Genomic DNA, 14,526 nt, shown 5'->3' on the forward strand with positions numbered 1-14,526 from the left:
TTACCTCAGTTACCATTGCGTGGATAGTATTATTGGAAACTGAACATTTATTTATTGCACAAATGTTGTATTTGATGCTTACTATTGTATAAAGTATTTCACCAAGAACAAACGAATGTACCTGGCATTCAGATGCCACTTTATTTTGAGCTAGGTGTATATAGTTATTTTCTAGCTATTTTAGTGATTTCATTATGATTGAAACAAAAACTAACAAAGAGTTGAGAAAAACATGAAATATCCTTTATATTTGCAGTTTTCCATTTATGGAAAACAGTCTGATATTTGGCATATTGTTGGCTGTTCGGGATTTATGAGATTTTTGAGATTTTCAAGTTTTGCATTGCAGTTAATCTACTATGCGCATTGTCTGTCTCTGCACTGCATGTGGCTACAAGCATATTTATTCCTTTGACCATATTTTAATCACAGCACCTGTTTGTTCTGCTTTGGTGAGGCCGCTTTTTTGTGTTTAGGGTGTGTGGACTGACAGAAAGAATGGCTATTATAAAAAAGAAAAAAGCTAACCCCACTTTCAGTAACTACAGCTGTTTGCTTTGTCTTCTTTTGGTCTTTGATATACTGATTGAAGTTCTGTGTGGGATTTGGATAGAAGAATATGTCAGGAAGGTGATGGCTGCACCATTTCACAGCAGTTTAGGGTGATGAGTGACTGTGCATGTTGTTATTTTTATTTGTTTATTAATGACAGCAGTTGTATTCAGGACATTAATTGAGGTGGCCTATAGTGGTTTTCCAAGTAGCCTACTTGTGGCCTGTGTGGTTGATTTTACAGTGCTTTCTCAGAATACTGAATAACTAAATGCTATTTTTGAATTTATAAGCACAACAAAAGAGACTGGTAAATGCTTAAAAGCCCACAGGTGTTTAATTCTTATAGAACTTGTAACATGCAATAACTTGAATAACATTCAACAAACATTCAGGAAAAAATAATGGTAAAGCATTTCTCAGCATCCAAAAGTCATGGAAAGCGTATAATAAAGAGTAAATATTTTTTTTTAAATTATGCTGTATTATAATAAATGTCCATCTTTCACAGATGTAATTGAGTTTGATTAACATAGGGAAATATTACAAAGTACGACCACCCAAGGTTAGTGAATCTGTTGAAACAACAGATAAGAGACTTGGGGGAAAAAACAACATCTTATCACCAGACAACAAAGCTGTTTACTTCTTGAGTCTCTCAAACAACATTTCGATAAAGCGTATTTAGCATGTCATATTCATGGAAAGAGTAAAGTTTATAGTTATAGATATTTTCAGATTATAAACAATTTTCATCTTTCAAAAAAGTTATCTCATGGTAGTCTAATAATATCATTTCCATAATTGATACCTCTTTCCATTTTCCTTACACATGCACCATCAATATTTTCTCAAATATATATATCAAATATTTACTCTGTATCGGTAAAAAAACCCCACAGATTTTCTCAGCTGACAGGAATTATCAGGAAGTTATAGGGCCAGGCAATATGGAGAATAATATTTTTTCCAATATTAGCTTAATATGAATATTGCCAAGATATTGTAGGGTTGAAACTTGGTGATTTAAAAAAATATATATTTACACATTGAGATTTGTTTGCTAATTAATCATCAGTAATGTGGATATAATGAATAAGCTTAGAAATGAATAAGCTTAAAATATTAAGCCTTTGAAACCTGGAACGACACCCCTTTTCTTGTACTGCTTTTTAACAGCTTTCTCACGTATTTAAACCTAAACTAATAATGTAAATTTCTCACACATCCATAAAATTCATAGCCCATTGCCCACTTACTCCACTTGTTAATGCTTTAATCTGCTGTAAAGCAGATTACTTCCAGATAGCCTTTACTGTCTTGTCTATAGCTTCCCCTGGACTATTGGCTCCTTCACCTGCAGTATACCCCATCTGACCGCCCCTTACTGCCCCCCGTAGAGCAGCCGTTGCACCGCTTTGTCTTACTGTTAAAGCTAATGCTGACAAATCTGATTGATCGTGAAAATTACCGACAGCTGCTGCAACCATCGCTGTCACACCAAGCAGAGCTCCTAACAATACACCTGTTGCAGTACCTGCTAATCTGATCAGCAACGTGTCAAAAACACTTATTTTCGCCTTATTTCTCATTTCTGCCAGTGACATGTTTCCTAATGTCTGTTTAATGCGTTCTTCCTCTTGTCGTATTTGTCTCTCACATGCTTCGAGCATCTCATTGGTGTAGCAACTTCCTTTGTTTGCCTCAATCATCTTGTCTACTGTGTTGAGCAGCTTTGCCACCTGGAGCTGATTACTTCTGTAGTCGTCGTCTCCGCCGTTCTTCCAGTATTTATTATCAACAACATGACAGCGGCCTCCGCACTTGTTCACCAGGTCGCTCAGATCTATATTCTGACTGACAAACTCCTCAATTTTCATCCCCTCTGGGAGCTGGTCACCGTGAGTGAAGACAACTACAGCATATTTTAGAGCATCATCAGAGAAACATTGGCATATTTTTTTGATGACTTCCTTCTCCTGCTCTGTGAATTTCTCCACTTTGAGCACAATTAGAAAAGCATGAGGCCCAGGGGCGCACTCTGTGATACACCTCACTATCTCAGCCTTGAGCACCGTCTCTGACCCACACGTGTCAAAAAAACTGTGAGTGTCGATCAATGTGATGCTTTTCCCGCTGGCAGACTTGGTTTCTGCATGAGACAGACTAGATGAGAGGGAAGAATGGTTTATCGTGAACACATCCTCTCCAAATATGGTGTTACACAGGCTGCTTTTCCCAACTCCGGTTTTTCCCAGTAGGACAATCCTCCTTGCAGTCAGCACTGAAAGACAACAAGGGCTTTATATTAAGCAAATGAATATGTACTTGTTGTTTTTGTGTGTTGGGTTGCAACAGAAAGCTTATTTTTATTACTGATTAACCTTTTGATTACATTCTCATTCAACAGATTTTCTGTAAACTCAGAGAATAGGGAAAATGGCAAGCATTGCATTAAGCCAAAAGCTACCGCGAGCATGCTTACAAATTGACAAAGCCAACCTGCTGATGTTTATCATGGTGACATCTTAATTAAATGTATTAGCATGCAAACAGTTGTTAATTATTATTAAACACAAAGTATAGTACGGACACAGGTTGTGTAAGAAGGTCATAGATTGCCCCATAGATAACGTTTTTCTGTAGGCTGATTCCCTCATCAAAAGACTGTGGGATTTTTCCATTGGATTTTTGATCATTGCAGATAATAAGCTCGAAAGACATTTATGATACATGCACATTTTTTTCAGCTAGATAATCCTTACAAATGAACACCACTTTGAGGATTTTTGAAGCCTAAATGCAATTGCCAGAGGTAAAAAGATAACGCTAGGCTATAAACTAACTACACCACAGTCGCATGACTTAATGTTGCCACCTTGACAAGGCTGTAAAGCCATGTTTAGTGTGTACGGTCTGCAATCTCATTTTAGCCAGTAATCTGCCTGTTTTTAAACGCTTAAAAGGCTAAAAGTTTTAAGTTTACTGAGGTTAACTGAGCTAACTAATTTCTGGGTTTTAGCACTAATTTCTGGGACGAAGTGAGTGCGGAATATAATCACAGCCGAGGTTTCTCCTGTGGATTTTAATTACATAAAAAACATGTAAAGGACATTTATTTAGAATTGTTTTTATATATACATACAAAAGGAAATACATGAAGCAATGTGTGTTAAATATGACTTTTTTTCATTTGCTTATAGGATCGGGTTTTTTTTTTCAAGTATTTGTTCATAAACCAAAGTATTGTGCAAATAATATTTTGGCCTGATGATGGCACCAGATGAAAAGTTACTGAATAATCAAATTGATTTCATTTCCTGGCCAAAATATCTTTTACTGAATATCTTGAACTGATGTATCAGATTCTTTTAAAGGTGTGTGTGTGGCAAAATCATGTACAGCGTGTCCCTTAGTGTTCAACACAGTTAAGGATTTCCATTTCATCTGAACACTTTCTTCTTGTTTTTTTTTAGTGGGGAAATATTCTGCTTTGCACTCCAACACATTTCTGACAAATATTGTTACAAAACATAGGATGAAATTATAATGCAGTGTTACCCAACAGTACAAAGTAGTTAAAGGTGGCTCCACAAATAATCATTTAATAGTAAAACTTAACTTCAAGTACATTTTTGCAGATAATGCATACTTTAACTTATAGCATTTGTAACACTTTCAACACAAGACTTGTAATTAAATATTTTAAAGTTCTGGCACTTTTTCGACACATAATAAAGTTTCTGTATACTCTCTCCACCACTGCACCGATAAGAAGCAAGCTTAACTCACTGTCCATGTTGCCAAAAACAGAAATGCCTGTAGTTCCCCGGAGTGCTGGATGTCTTTGCTGGATGTGTTTCCTCCTGTTCTCTCGCTGCGATTTGACTTAACTTTCATATTGTACCGGTCTGACTTGTTGATCAGCTGTGCCTGGAGAATGGACTGAGTATTACATATGTGGCACCTGATGAAGGCCTGAATTGAAACATGTCGAAAAAATAAGTAAAAGAATCACATTTGAAAATAATACAATCAATTTTTACACATAATATAATTTTATTACTCATGTAAAAACACATTTTAATAAGTCATTTTTTGAACTACTGAGCTAATAAACCAGATTAAATAAATAACCACTAATAATATTGTTGGAAAGAATTAAAACAGATGGCTATGAGTGAAAGATTTTCAGATTGTGCAGATAGAAAGGTGATATAGGAGTTGACAGCTCAGCAGTATAACTAGTTAAAGCTTAAAAACATTTTTAGAGGACCTTTTATGCTCATTTTTAAGTTTAGACTTGTATTTAAAGTTTCTACTAGAGCATGTTTACATGCTTTATTGTTCAAAAAACGCTTTATTTTCCGCACACTATCTGTGCTGGAACACCTGTGTTTACCCTCTGTCTGAGAAACCTCCATTCAGCGCCTGTCTCTTTAAGCCCCGCTCCCAAAAAAAGCCAAGTCTACTCTAATGGGTCTGATAGAAGTTTCCGGGTTTTCCTAATTTCAGCATCTTTGCAGCGTCATGGCAGCTGGGGAATGAGTGTTGTGTTTAAACAAGTGGGCATGTTCCAGCACAGTTATGATTCAATATGAGGGTAGAAATTTAGAACATCTGCAACCAAATTGACATATTTTTTATGTTAGCATGTAGCTACATGCAGTACTGTATAAACACTTGCAGTGGTTTACCTGGAGCAGATGATGATGTAAAGAAATCTAGCACACCATTACATCATACTGTGGCCAGAGAAGAACAAAATGTTGTTAACAGTGTTCAGAACTGTAGAAAACCAGAGATTTTTGTAGTACTTCTACGTATGTTTACCGCATTGTTTGAAACTTTGGTCACGTTTAATATAACCTCCTTCATTTAAACACTAAATATAGGACACAAAAAATGGTAGAGTATAATAGGTCCCCCTTGAAAATCATTTTCAAGGCAATTGGAAGTATGTTTTTTTTATTTCTACATTCTAGAGCCCTTAGACTGGGAGGAAGTGTTTTACTGATTCCAGTAAACAGGACATTACAGAAATAGCATAAGATGAATGATGAATGAATGCTTGCATGACAGTTTCAAGACGAGCAGGTTGAAGTGGAGCCTTGTGATGCAGATTACAGTTTGTCCGCACGTCAGCTGTTTAGGGCGGTGACTGGTTGGGAAAGTACGGGTTGAAAAGAATGTTATTTTGATTGCTTTTTTTTTTTTATTTGTTTATTGATGGTAACGATAGAATACAATGACTTGAACTGAAGGTGATACTCCTCCCACACTGACTCTGCATGTCAGACTTTGGGAAATTTGTGGCCATGTACAGAAAACTGTTGGCAACAAATAAATTCAGGTATGACAGAGAAGATATGGTTCCCTCAAAAACATGACCACATTCACTTCCTTCAGAGGTCCATATTTTTCATAACTAAATATGATGAAACAATCATTGGTAGTTATAATTGACCAGATTTTTTCAAAACAAATCTTGTAGCATTGCGTGTCTTGTTAAAGACTTTAAGATTATCATGCATAATAAATGGAATGTTTTTGTCTATATATATCTTGTCAAAGAGGGAGGCAGCTGCACCTTTTCATACCCGATCAGGGAGAGTTTTTGGTCTCTGAGTGAGACAGTGGAAAGGAATTTTTTAAATATGTTTTTATATGCAGCACCTGACTGTAGGGCATTTCTGTTGACAGAATGAAACAGAATGAAAACCGAAAGGCATTTGTGTTGGGCCTATAGCCACATTACTTTTCCCTTGTATGTGTTGAAATGTTTTTAAGCAATTCTGATCTTTAAGAATACTACAAAATAAAAATTACAGTTATTTGCTTTTTTGGGAACCTCAGAAATTGTGATTGCATTGAAACTGCAAGTGACACACTCAACTCAAAAAGGCATTCAATAAGCTGATAGTTAATAGTGCATTTGTTGGGGAGTATTTTCCGAATCATTTATTACCCGTTCTCTATTCTTGTAAGTATTTGCAGTAGCAGGATTGTGTATGCAAACTACAGTGCCCATGGTTAGCATTATGAAGTAACTCGGCATCCAATGCAACAGTTTATATAGTTTTTGGACTACAGAGGAGCTCCGTAGCACAGAGGACGAGCAGTTTTTGCAGACACAAACAGTACGTTGCTAAGATGAATTCATTACTGGTTTTCTTCTTTTGAATGGACAATAAAAATATGAACACTGTCAAACTTATCTTTTCCCAGCACATGTGAATGATTCTATGAAAAAAAGAAACTGACAAGATGTTGCTGATCAGCTGTTTTATTGTTATATGATTCATTTATAACAAGGTTATTCATGTTGACACAAAAAATAGAAAATCAACACCATTGAAGGGTACACCATTTATATAGTATTATACTTCTATAAAGTCGTGGGGCTCACAAAAGATTTTTTTTAATTGGTTAAAATCAAAGCAGAGGCAGAGATATACAGACTTTTAGTTGGTATTAGTCATGCTGGATTTTACATGTCTCATAATGTACATCGAGCAGCTTTCATTATAGACCTTCCTTGCCCTCTAAATGTCCACTTGTTTATGCTCTAAACCTCCAGTTTATGATGCAGGCATGTCTCAAGCCTAAGCCAAAAGAAAACATTAACTGTCCAATGCATTTCTATATACAAATATTCAGAATATATCAATATTTCTACAACATTTTTACAGTTTATGCTCCTTAAAATGAGTAAAATTAATTACAACAGAATAGTTAGAAACACCTAAAAGCCATGAACAGTTCATATCCCATCACCCACCTTTAGTTTGAAGATCATTTATCAAAATGTGTCAGAAACACATATATATTTAAATTTTTTATACAAATCTACTGTTAATTTACTCAGTATTTTAAGAAAAGTAATCACAGTTAAAATGAATCTGCACCAAGTTTAAAGAACAGTCAAAGGATGACCATAACTCAATGGTAAAAATAATTAAACCTTAAACTATGGAATTTTATAGCTTACACCAGTGGTTTTCAACCTTTTTTGTGTTAAGGACACCTAAATATATATTAACATACACTAGGTCACAACCTCAGTTTATATTGATTTTGCTTCAGGAACATCCATCTAAAAAGACTTTGGATGTTAATATGTTGAAGATCAGACTTATATAGTTGTCAACCACAGTTGAGGAGATAATTGTGGAGAAAGTGACCGATGATCAGAATAGTCATTTTTATGACTCTTACTCCCATTGGGCTCACTTCTATAGTGAGTAAAATAGTGAAAATAAACTATAACCTTTTTTTTCTTGGGACACCTTGGAACTTATTATGGGACATGTGGTTAACAACCACTGGCGTACATTTGGAAAAACAATAATTACATATAAGCTGTATCCACCTTATTCCTGAGGGCACTACTATAGAAATGATTATGGGTTCATCTTTCAGAGATATAGCAAAAGTAGCAGTAAACTAGTTAATAGAATTTACTTGATACAGTTAATCCCTGTGTCTAATTTTGGTAGCCAGTTGCCAATGGCAGTGGTTTTCAAAAATAATTCACCTTAAACTTAGCAAATACTTCCAAGGTAGATTGTGTTGCAACAATTTATGCCTTGTATCAACCTCTCTTAAGACTTCTGCTGTTGCTCATTTTATTCATTCAAATGGATTATGGGGATTATATGTTCTTTCATACAAGTTGTACAGTTTGTCCAAGACAAACTCAATTACCTGTCCTATTGTACTGGCTGGTGGAGACACATCATCTAAAGCTGCCTCAGCTTGTTCTTTCACCACTTCTGCCACTGCTGGTGCCGTTGATTCTTGGTTTAACTGCGGTACCAACAAAATTCTCTCCAAAATTTTGAATTGATCAACACTGCAGAGACAGTTACAAATAATCCAGCTATAACTGTAAAACCTATAAAACCTCTAATCCATGTCTGCCCTGCATTGTTCACCTGATTCTTAAAGACATTGCCTCTAGCCTGATTCCTGATCTCTTCCTGAGACATTTTTGCTGATGACTGTCTGATTCGCTCTTCCTCTTTCTGTATTTTTCTTTCCACTTCTTGTAGCTTTTCATCTGTATAGTATCCTCTTTTGTTTTCCATCACCATCTTGTCTATGGTGTTGAGCAGCTCTGCCACCTGGAACTGGTTGCTTCTGTAGTCGTCTTCTTCGCTGGTTTTCCAGTATTTATTATCAACAACGTGGCATCGGCCTCCGCATTTCTTCACCAGATCACTCAAACCCTGACTTTGCGCCACATACTCCTCCATTTTCATTCCTTCCGGGAGCTGGTCACCATGAGTGAAGACAACTACAGCATATTGCAGAGCGTTTTCAGGGAAATATTCACAAATTTTTGAGATGACGGCCTTCTCCTGCTCTGTGAATTTCTCCACTTTGAGCACAATGAGAAAAGCATGAGGCCCAGGAGCGCACTCTGTGGTACACCTCACTTTCTCAGGCTTCAGCTCCTCCTCAGACTTGACTGAATCAAAGAAACCAGGAGTGTCGATCAAAGTGATGCTTCTTCTGTTGACAAATTTGGTTACAGCAGGAGAGCAATGCATTTTCGAATCATTAAAATGGTTTATTTTGAAGTGAGCCTCTCCCAATATGGTGTTTGCCAGGCTGCTCTTTCCAACTCCGGTTTTTCCCAGTAGGACAATCCTCCTTGTATTTGACACTTGAAGAGAAAATTGACTTTGTGTCAGTTAATCAGTATGTTGTGTCTTAGTTGTAAAATCATCCTTGGCTGCATATTTCCCATTTAATTTATTTTACAACAAGGATTATGACGCACTTAACATAAGGCTTGCATACAGAAATGACATAAGTTAAAAACCGCATGTCAAAAGTTATGTTTCATAATTCCTTTTTAGCTACAGAAAAAGACCAGAACTACTTGATAGATACACATCAGCAGAATCTTAAATCTCTTCAAATCAGCAGGGGGATTCATTATTGATTCATTATAATCCCCAAATCCTGGTTGGATAAACCTTGATTAGTAGTGACATTCTTTAAAGCTCATTTAATCATAATGACATGATACCAAAAAAAGTGAACAAAATAAAAAATAAGCTTTTCAAACTAAAATACAAAAATTATTGCCACTAAAATATGTTTTGATAAAGTTTCCCAGCTATTAAATTATTGTAAATTTTGAGGATGACCCAAAATGGTACAGAATTTCAAATGTTTGAATTACATTTGGTGGTCATTGTTGACACAACGGCAAAAAAATAAGCTTAACCTACCGTCCATGTTGTGAAGAGTAGAAATCTGTACAAAATATGACGAGATCCACGAACCGTCTCTGCTGTGAGTCTTTTCTCTTGTTTTCTTGCTCTGACTTGCCTCTCGCTTTTTTTCCCTTCCTGTCTGACTTGTTTCCTGGCTGCAGGCTGATGGAATGATCCACACACATTGCACTTGTTTTCATTCAAATGCATTATACAGGCATCGATTTACTGAAACCTAAGCACCTATAATCGTAATTTTTCACCACAAATGGTTGCATAACCCAAAAATTGTCATAATATAAGACAAAAATACTTAGAAGTTACTGAAATTATTCCAAATGGTTGAATATTTCTAGTTTTTTTGTCTAGAAAAACAATTTCACCTAGAAAATTATGTCTGTGGTTATTCTTTAGAATTAGATTGTGCATTATTTTTTTAATAACAAAAAGAGCCTTGTAAACATACTCATGCATATGTGGATTTTTCTTTTTTTACATTTAGTTTCATATTATTTTTTTCATTTAAGGGCATGTAATGAAAGCTATTTCAGCCTTCTCTTTCTTTCATTTCATGAAAAATTAAACAAAACTCTGACTCATACCAGTCAGGCAGGATAGGCAAGGCTTACAATAAAGGGTGAAGCAGGAAGTTGGGTGTGTTGTTACCTTGGCAACCAACCGAGATATTCTTTCTGACCCGGTATCATTTGGGAAATCAGATATGTTTGCGAATGTTCAGAGCTGTATACTCTGAAGTATACTCAGCTCATCACATGTTCCTCTATAGCCATTTTAATAAAATAAAACTTGAACGAAGAGGGCCATCTCAAAATAATCTTAAATCTTAATAAACTACAACATGGTCCGCCCCATTCGTCCAGTTTCCGTCACTGTCCCGGTTTAAAGTTGCAGCAAATCCCACACCTCTCAAAAGTTGCTGAGGTGTGCACTTTGCAGTCCAAAGACTAAGCTCAGCATTTTTATAAACACCAGTGTCCTGAGCTGATGAGATGAACGAAGATGTTTTAATGAAAAAAAAAAACACTCAGAGGATTTGCTGATTTATTGTTGAATAATAATAAAACCAAGACTCAAAAGTATCCTTAAAGTTAAGGAAGGCTAGGATAATCTGTCAACATTATCATCATCTTACACACAACAGTCCAAATAATACCAAGGATTTTACTTAAATTACACACAAAGGTAAGATAATACAGAAAGGAATGAAAGCAAATAAAAAGTACTCTATCAACAAGTGTCAAACAATATAAGATGAAAAAGAATACAATGCGTTCTTGGGCTGATAATAAGCCTTCAGCAAAAACTTTTAAGGCAGATATCTTTCATGTACAAAGGCCAGAATAACTGTTGGCATTATATGTTTCTGCAAATCATTAATGTGCATTTATGTTTAGGCACAAGAAAACAGGGATTGTTGTTTGGCCTAAAATATGCTGCTATTTGTTGCAAAAACAAAAAACCGTCAGGTCAGATGCGTCACTAAAAATCACAGAAATACTAGAAATAGAAATCATCTATCATAGAAATACTTGAGTACTGCAAGAAGGCATGTGTGCGTAGCTGCAACATAAAAAGATCACACTATTCAATTAAAAACTGGTCTTACTGGTGCTCCTCTGTCAGTGTCACTCCCTTTGTGTAACACAACAGTGTGCTGATCATCATAGCTTTGCATGGTAAAGTGACTTCCCTGTTACAATGTTGTTAATGGCAGCTCTGCAAATATATAATAATACAATTTATAAGATATATATTTTAACAGTAAAGACATGATATATCATTTAAAAGTCAAGACAGGATATATATCCTGCCCTATAGGTCGCTTAAAATGCTGCCTCAGTGTCTTTTTAATGAACAACTGTTTTTTGTTGTTTGTTGGTCTCATAATGGTCTGTGGCTTGCCTAGGTGTTACGCCATCTACCATCCCCTCGGCCTCACAAAAACAGAGTCAGCTCACACACATGTAATCTGCACAACCTTTTTTTGGAAATTTTTATGTGTATGAAATGCAGAAGTATACCTTATATATGAGTAGCAGAAACATGCAGTGCAAACATGTTCTTTTAGCGACTGGGCTGTGCAACATGCACTGAAGTCTGATGGACAGCACAACATAAAATACATTTAATTTCCAGTTCTCATAGTTATTATACATTTGACTGATTCTGTACTTGCAGTAACTTTTGCATTTGACAATAACTTTTTGAGGCATTCCCAGTTATACACAACAACAAATCCTATTACAGATCATGATATCAAAATTATTTAGTCCCAAACCTCTTTACACTTTACAGTCTCAGCTTCTCTACAGTGAGTCAGCTCTGTCAGCTCCATCACTCCCTATAAAACCACGTGTTGCTCCTGCTCTGTTTCCCAAAGTTCACTGCTGCAGACACAACTAACTTCATGTTAATCTGCTAGACTGAACCCTGCAATTATTACTGCAACTGCTAATGATAGCGCTTCTTTTATTTTCCCACCGAAGAAAACTCCCAAAAATACTGCAGCTGCAACACCAGAAAACGCTATGACCCAACGCCCCAGAACATTGCTCTTAGCCTGAGCAATGACCTCTTCTCTTGGCATGTTTGGATGTGCTTGTGTAATTTTTCCTGTCTCATGTTGTATGTGTCTATCACATACTTGTAGCATCTTACTGGTGTAGTAGCTCTCTTTGTTTGCCCTAATCATGCCATCTATTCTCTTGAGGAGCTCCTTCACCTGGAACTCGTTGGCCCTGTATTCATCCTGCTTGTTTTTCTTCCAGTGTTTATTGTCAACAACGTGGCACCGACCTCCACACTTCCTCACCAGATCTCTCAAAGCTTCATTTTCAGCGACCCACTGCTCGATAGTCACTTCCTCAGGGAGCTGGTCACCATGAGTAAAGAGAACTATGGTATATTTTAGAGCTTCTTCAGAGAAATATTGGCTCAGCTTGTCGACGATGTCCTTCTCCTGCTTGGTAAATTTGTTCACTTGAAGCACGATGAGAAAAGCATGAGGCCCGGGAGCGCACTCTACGACACACTTCCCGATCTCTTTCTTTAGCTCCTCCTCAGATTTCTCTGTGTCAAAAAACCCAGGGGTGTCGACCCACGTAATGCTTCTTCCATGGACAAATTTTGTATGTGCTTGGCATCTGCTCGTTCCAGAATTGGGTGAATCGTCTACCGTGAACGCAGTCTCTCCAAATACGGTGTTGGCGAGGCTGCTCTTCCCAGCTCCAGTTTTTCCCACAACCACAATTCTTCTGCTTGATGATGCTAGAAGACAAAAATGACTCTGTGTCTGTGAAATGTATCTAATTTGTCTCAGTGAGAAAAATAACTGAAAAAGTAATGAAACTTTGCTGACAATCGGGTTGAAAACTTAACCCTTTGAAACCTGGTGCCACATCTTTGCCTTGTGCTGCTTTCAGACACTTTTCACAAGAAACCTGTGAACCCTGAGCACATTGGTGTGATGTCTTTCAGAAACACTAGAAAAAGGCTATGAGCAGCTTGGTAAGAAATGTCCCACAAAATGCAAGAAATTAGTAGACATTTACTTTTTTAAAAAATATTATTATCATTATTATCATTATTTTATTTTTATTGTTGTTGTTATTACTATTTTATTCTTTTTTTAAAAAAAGTAAATTTTATGTAACCCTTGCAAGGACAAAGCGGTTACGGAAAATGAATGAATTTATTTTCTTGTATTTTCTTGTACTTTTTATTAGGGCCATTTCGAGCCATTTCCATGCTGCTTTTTTCTTTTGATGTTGTTTTTGGGTCATTTCTTCTGTCATTGCTCATTACCTTCCTCCCAAAAATATGGGGAAAAAGCAATGAGCAACAAATATCCCGCAAATTGCAAGAAATTAGAAAATGATTTTTTTTATAGCAAGGGAAAAAACATTCTCAGAACTATATCTACAGTGTAACATAATTATATATGTAAATTATTTTCATATAAATATTAAGATGTTTAATCCCTTTTTTGCACTTCATTTCCTTTATTTGTTCTTTTCATTTAACTTGCCCTTTTTGTTTTTTCTTTTTTGTTTTTTTAGTTTTTTTCTGGTTAATTTTCAAAGTTTAACTTCAGTTATAACACAAGGGCAATATATATATATATATTAAATGTAGTGCAATGGATAAAAAGTACCATTGACTGCTTAGGCAACCCTTTAAACCCTTTTTAAAAGAATACTAATACCAATAGATGTAATCATTATAAAAAATGTAATGTAATTAAACACAGTATTAATGCCATTTACATAATTAAAACATATACATAAACCTATGTAAACACTGAGTTCTCTCGGCACAGAATTACTCAGAATAAGTTACCAGAACTTACCATCCATGCTTTCAAAGAAAAGAAATCAGTTGAATTTGCTTGGGATCTTGAGGATGTTGTAGCTGCGTGTCTTTTCATTTGGCTTTCACTTTGTCCTGTCACCTGTCTGACTTGTTTCTTGTCGGCACGCTAATAGGAGGAGCATATCAAGTAGTGCGCTTCTATTTTTACACAAATGCACAAACGCCGGATTTTCCATAGTTTAACAAGCTTCAGCTCTGTTACATGTCAACAAGTCACAGAAGCATGCAAATTACTCTCGACAGTCACACAGCTATACTGTGACTATCTCTCATCTCTCTGTTATGTTTTCCTCGGTTATGCTTTTTTATTAACCTCCACAGACTGGTCCTTTATAATAAGTCAGGAAATAAC

The 14,526-nt window shown here is 36.1% G+C and overlaps 2 protein-coding genes and 1 pseudogene across 4 annotated transcripts; all 3 read right to left on the bottom strand.

Moving 5' to 3' along the window:
- Positions 1-870: 870 nt before the first annotated feature.
- Positions 871-5,099, bottom strand: LOC121961854 (GTPase IMAP family member 7-like). Of its 2 annotated transcripts, XM_088073745.1 has the most exons (3): positions 4,955-5,099; positions 4,345-4,485; positions 871-2,836 (listed from the first exon to the last, which is right to left on the bottom strand). In XM_088073745.1, the coding sequence occupies exons 2-3, from the start codon at positions 4,349-4,351 to the stop codon at positions 1,848-1,850; spliced, it is 996 nt and encodes a 331-aa protein (XP_087929871.1). In that variant the 5' UTR covers positions 4,352-4,485; positions 4,955-5,099; the 3' UTR covers positions 871-1,847. The 2 variants fall into 2 exon arrangements, with proteins under 2 accessions (XP_087929871.1, XP_042367834.2); XM_042511900.2 differs by having other exon boundaries at positions 4,345-5,013.
- Positions 5,100-6,822: 1,723 nt separating this feature from the next.
- LOC121961857 (GTPase IMAP family member 7-like) lies at positions 6,823-9,956 on the bottom strand (annotated as a pseudogene). The gene is made up of 2 exons (XR_015775737.1): positions 9,798-9,956; positions 6,823-9,223 (listed from the first exon to the last, which is right to left on the bottom strand). The product of XR_015775737.1 is annotated as a GTPase IMAP family member 7-like (transcript).
- An 874-nt stretch (positions 9,957-10,830) lies between these two features.
- LOC121962446 (GTPase IMAP family member 7-like) lies at positions 10,831-14,319 on the bottom strand. The gene is made up of 2 exons (XM_042512702.2): positions 14,152-14,319; positions 10,831-13,070 (listed from the first exon to the last, which is right to left on the bottom strand). The coding sequence occupies exons 1-2, from the start codon at positions 14,156-14,158 to the stop codon at positions 12,214-12,216; spliced, it is 864 nt and encodes a 287-aa protein (XP_042368636.2). The 5' UTR covers positions 14,159-14,319; the 3' UTR covers positions 10,831-12,213.
- Positions 14,320-14,526: the final 207 nt, after the last annotated feature.

The sequence above is a fragment of the Plectropomus leopardus genome, chromosome 23 (assembly GCF_026936395.1).
Source record: "Plectropomus leopardus strain MGB_pleo_1.0 chromosome 23, ASM2693639v1, whole genome shotgun sequence".
NCBI lineage: Eukaryota > Metazoa > Chordata > Actinopteri > Perciformes > Serranidae > Plectropomus > Plectropomus leopardus.